Here is a 5000-nt window from a genome sequence, read left to right as displayed (position 1 = left end):
CTTTTGTCCATACCGTGTATATATATACGGTATATGTGTGTAACTGGAGATGACAGTGGTGTGTGTGAAGCAGCTGCTTTTTATAGAGCTCAGTGTGGATATCGGCCTGCATCCAGATATAGAGCTGCCCATCGGCTGCTGCATGCGCACACACACACTCACTCACACACACTCGCACTCACACACTGCCATCAGAGAGAGTCTATCAGGACACATTACTGGGTTTGATCCATGATCAATAGCAGACATTAGCTCAGAAGTCCAGAGCTATCACTATCATTTGGCTTTACTGGCGTACTTTTAGTCGTACTCGATTCACAGAACCGTCCCGTTAAGATGCTGTAGCTCGTTGGGGAACTGTGACTGGCATGGCTTCGAAGGCCTTGGGTTCGAGCCATAAAGGTGACTTCTGATCATATGTGCACTAAGCTAAAGCTGCTATGCAAATATTTAAGGCAGTTGTGCAGTAAACACTGAGCCCAGTTTCCCATCTATAACAACTGAATGCTCACATCTGTATTTACTGCAGGTCAGAGATGTATCTAGAACGTCTAGAGGGTCTAGAGTGACGTGAGTGTTTTTTTTTTTTTTATCATGAAACTGGTTCCAGGAAGGACGGAAGTAAAGGAGGAAGGAAGGAAAGAAGGAAGGCAGGAAAGAAATAAGGAAGGAGGATGGGAGATACGCAGGGCGGAAAGGAGGAAAGGAGGAAGGGAGAGAGGGAGGATGGAAGGAAGAAGGAAGCAAGGCAGGATGGAAATGAGGAGGAAAAAGGGAGCAAGGGAGGATGGGAGGAAGGAAGAGAGAAAGGAAGGGAGCGAGGGAGGATGGGAGGAAGGAAGGAAAAAAGGAAGGAAATGAGGGAAGGAGGAGGGAAGGGAGGGAAGAAGGAAAGGAAGGAAACGAGGGAGGAAGGGAGAGAGGGGAGAGAGGGAGGATGGGAGGTATGCAGGGTGAAAAGAGGAAAGAGGAAGGGAGGGAGGTAGGAAGGAAAGAAGGAAGAAAGCAGGATGGAAATGAGGGAGGAAGGAAGGGAGGGAGGGAAGATGGGAGGAAGACAGGAAGGAAATGAGGGAGGAAGGAAGGAAATGAGGAAGAAGGAAGGAAGGAAATGAGGGAGGAAGGAAGGAAGGGAGGGAAGAAGGAAGGAAATGAGGGAGGGAGGAAGGAAGGAAGGGAGGAAGGGAGGGAGGGAGGGAGGGAGGGAAGGAGGAAGCTAGCTCCTGAAGTTCTAACCAATGGGAGTCTACCTGGATACAAAGAGTAAATCTGATTGGACAGTTTAAAGAGTTTAATAATATTTATAATGTTCTTATTTCTGCAAAACTGAAAACCCGAAATCTAAATAAAATCATAATGAAATATCACACACACACACTCACACACACACACACACACACACAGAGAAAGTTTCTTACCTACAAGTGACACACTGCTTTTCCAACCACTGTCATTAACTGAGGAGTTACAGGTTTTCGCGCTTTTTAATGGAAGGTGTACTCCACTGCACTCGTACAGACTCCCCTTACACACACACACACACACACACACACACACACACCGATCTGATCACTCCACACAGCTAGCATTAATTAGCAGGCTGTAATTGCCCGTGCTTTTCATCACTGCCATGTCTATTGTTTGCGTGGATGTAGCTGTTAGCGTTTTGGCAGCATTTAGCATGTGCATGTGTGCGTGTGTGTGTATGTGTGTGTGTGTGCGTGTTGCATGTGTGCGTGTGTGTGTATGTGTGTGTGTGTGTGTGTGTGTATGTGTGTGTGTATGTGTGTGTGTGTGTGTGTGTGCGTGTGTGTGTGTGTGTGTGTGTGCGTGTGTGCGTGTGTGTGTGTGTATGTGTGTGTGTGTGTGTGTGTATGTGTGTGTGTGTGTGTTAATAATACACTAGCTACACTGATCTCTCCAGCTCAGGGCTAACCGGCGCCAAACGCTTTGCCACTGCTTGTGTTCATGCATCATTAATGGCCTCTGAGGCCGTCCTGAGAGTAAGCCAGATCCTTATCCTCCTCCCTAACTCCCTGCCCTATCGCATTAGCCGTTTAGCGCTAGCACTGGGAGCGTCACCTGAACCCATTAGGAAGTGCTAGCATCGTTCTCTGGGAGTTCCCTGTTTGGGCCTCCTCCAGCGCTCACTGAGAACTGGACAAGCTTATGGAGTCAGAGCTGGGCGATGGGCGCTACGGATTAGTAGCGATTTCCGCTACTGAAGTCAGACCGAACATCTGCAGAACATCTGGAAGATCTTGTGTGTGTGTGTGTGTGTGTGGGGGGGGGAGTAATAAAGGGAAATATTCTCACTATTTTATCATATATACAATTAAGGTGGAGTTACAGACGCAGCAGAACTGAATTTTCAACCTCTAGGGGGCGCACTAGAGCTATAGTTGCTAACACATAACAGTCTTGACTCCCAAAATGTACATACTACTAGCGCTAGCATTTCCGTGGCAAAACACAACAGCTACTTTGGGTAGTGAGGCTAAAACGGCTAATGCTAATGACAGCCGAAGACCAAAGAACGAAGCATGTGCTGGTTAAGTGCTAAGCTATAAGATAACCTCTACAATCTCTTCAGCCAGCTAACTAAACGCTGTCTCGACTGGACACTGAGAGGGCCTAATGATTATTATTATTAATTAATTTATTTATTTCTAATTATTCTCCATTTTCTATCCAATTCGGTAGGCCAATCACCCACACCCCATTTATGTATCAATAGCAAAGCCCCCAACGCTAGCACTAGAATGAAGACCCAACACCCCCCATCACCCCCTTGTAGGCCTGGTGCTCCCATAGTGCTGTTTGTGTGTGTGTGTGTGTGGTAGGTTGGTCTGGTGGTGGGGTGGTGACCCCTCTACCCTCCTTCCACAGGCAACCTGATGCTGAGTGTTCGTGTTTCTTCTGGTGTTTCTATTTAGACCCCCGGGACTGAAGAGTCCACCCTTGCACCCCTACAGTCATACACTCGGGTACACATACACACTCCATGAGGGACGAAGATCCTGAGACAGAGGAGTGTGTGTGGACTTCAGGGGGTTTGATTCCAGCTGATAACACACTGCCCCAGCACCGCACTTCACCTCCTGGCATGTCCAGGGGGAAAATACCATCTGTTGGCTAAAACAGCCTAGCTCAACTCACATACCTCAAACACACACACATACACACACACACACACACACACACACACACACATACATACACACAATCTGTGGAAATGTTGACAACCCATAGCTTAGTATTTCACCACTATATTGTTTTAATAGTGTCTATTAGCAGCCTAATAATAGTGTATTCAGCAGTGGCCAAAAGTATGCAGACACTCCTTTTAATCCATGCATTCAGCCAATTTGAGGTCTATAATCAACAGAAAGGCTTTGGTCACTAGAGCACTAGAACGCTCTGCAGCAGCCACACACAACGAGAATAGAGTCAACATTATGTCTATGAGTCTAAACTAGAGGGGTATTAGCCCCCCCCACCTCCCAGCACTGAGCTATGGAGCAGTGGAAATGTGTTCTCTGGAATGATGAAGCTCCATCCAATACCTTTAGGATGAGCTGGAGCGGAGGAACTGATCATCCAATATCTTCACTCAAATGCTCTATTGGCTGAATAATATAATCAAATCCTCACAGCAATGTTCCAACAGCTAGCATATAGCCTTCCTAGATGAGTGGGCTAGAGGGTAAAAAGTGTTCTCTGGAATGATGGATGGTGGAGCTCCAGCCAGTACTTTTAGGATGAGTTGGGGAGTTGGGGATGATGAGGTGAGGTAGTGATCATCATCCAACACCCTGACCTCACTAACGCTTTGTCGCTGAATGCAATCAATCAAATCCTCACAGCAATGCTGCTCCAAAATCTAGTAGAAAGCCTTCTTCCCTGGACAGTAGAGACAGTTACTCCAACAAAAGCAGGATCAACTCTTTTTAATAGCCCTGTTCTCTGAAAGAACAATGAACAAGCAGGTGTCCCAATACTTTTGTCATTTTTGTGTGTGTGTGTGTGTGTGTGTGTGTGTGTGTGTGTGTGTGCACGTGTTTACTCACATCTGTGTCCGGTCCTTTGTCCGCTCCAGGGCAGCAGAATGTGACGACTCATGGCAGCGCTTATGGACCACAAAGCAGCACACTGAGAGAGAGAGTGAGAGAGAGAGAGAGAGAGAGAGAGAGAGAGAGAGAAAGAGGAGAGAGAGAGAGAGAGAGAGAGAGAGAAAGAGAGAGAGAGAGAGAGAGAGAGAGAGAGAGAGAGAGAGTGAGAGAGAGAGAGAGAGAGGAAAGAGAGAGAGAGAGAGAGAGAGAGAGAGAGAAAGAGAGAGAGAAAGAGAGAGAGAGAGAGAGAGAGAGAGAGAAAGAGAGAGAGAGAGAGAGAGAGAGGCACAGTTAGAATCTCAAGTAATTAATCTTAATTAAAGTCGCCGTTTAAAAAACCAAACACAGCAAATCAGCAATCAAAAGTGAGCTTCAGACACCAAACATGACTGGGCTGATCGTCCACATTTGGGAAACAGGAACGTGGGTCATTTTCTTTTCTGTTCAAATTTCAGAACCGAACAGGAAACGCCGCAGCCCAGAGAGGCGAGGACACCGCGAGGTTCCTCTCGCTGAAGATCATTATGAGGGGAAATGCTCTGGTGTGAAGAGACGGGGCGGCTGATTCGCTCTGTTTCACTGCGCTGTTTGGGTTTGACCTCAGGGGGCTCAGAGAGAAGGTTTGACCTCAGGGGGCTCGGAGAGGAGATCTGAACGGGGTTATTTTGGATATGGAGAGACGGTCCGTTACCCACGCCCCACACAACCGCCCAACATCATCCCTCATATTCAGCAGTAGATCATTTTCAGAAGCAAAGCAGCTCAATGATCTGGCCTCTAACTCACTCACTCGCTCGCTCACTCACTCACTCGCTCACTCACTTCCTTACTCATTCCTTTACACACTAACTCACTCACTCGCTCACTCACTCACCCATCCACTCATTA

At 47.3% G+C, this 5000-nt stretch overlaps 1 protein-coding gene across 1 annotated transcript in view; it reads right to left on the bottom strand.

Annotated features, from left to right (window-relative positions):
• Positions 1-5000, bottom strand: part of prkcaa (protein kinase C, alpha, a) — a 151907-nt gene that overhangs the window by 93569 nt on the left and 53338 nt on the right. Inside the window, 2 exon segments of the mRNA XM_072683428.1 lie at positions 4071-4117; positions 4120-4152. Of these exon segments, the coding sequence (XP_072539529.1) occupies positions 4071-4117; positions 4120-4152 (80 nt within the window).

This window comes from Salminus brasiliensis, chromosome 7, assembly GCF_030463535.1.
Source record: "Salminus brasiliensis chromosome 7, fSalBra1.hap2, whole genome shotgun sequence".
Classification (NCBI taxonomy): Eukaryota; Metazoa; Chordata; class Actinopteri; order Characiformes; family Bryconidae; genus Salminus; species Salminus brasiliensis.
The sequence above is the reverse complement of the archived record's forward strand: the minus strand, read 5'-3'. Positions and strand labels throughout refer to the sequence as shown.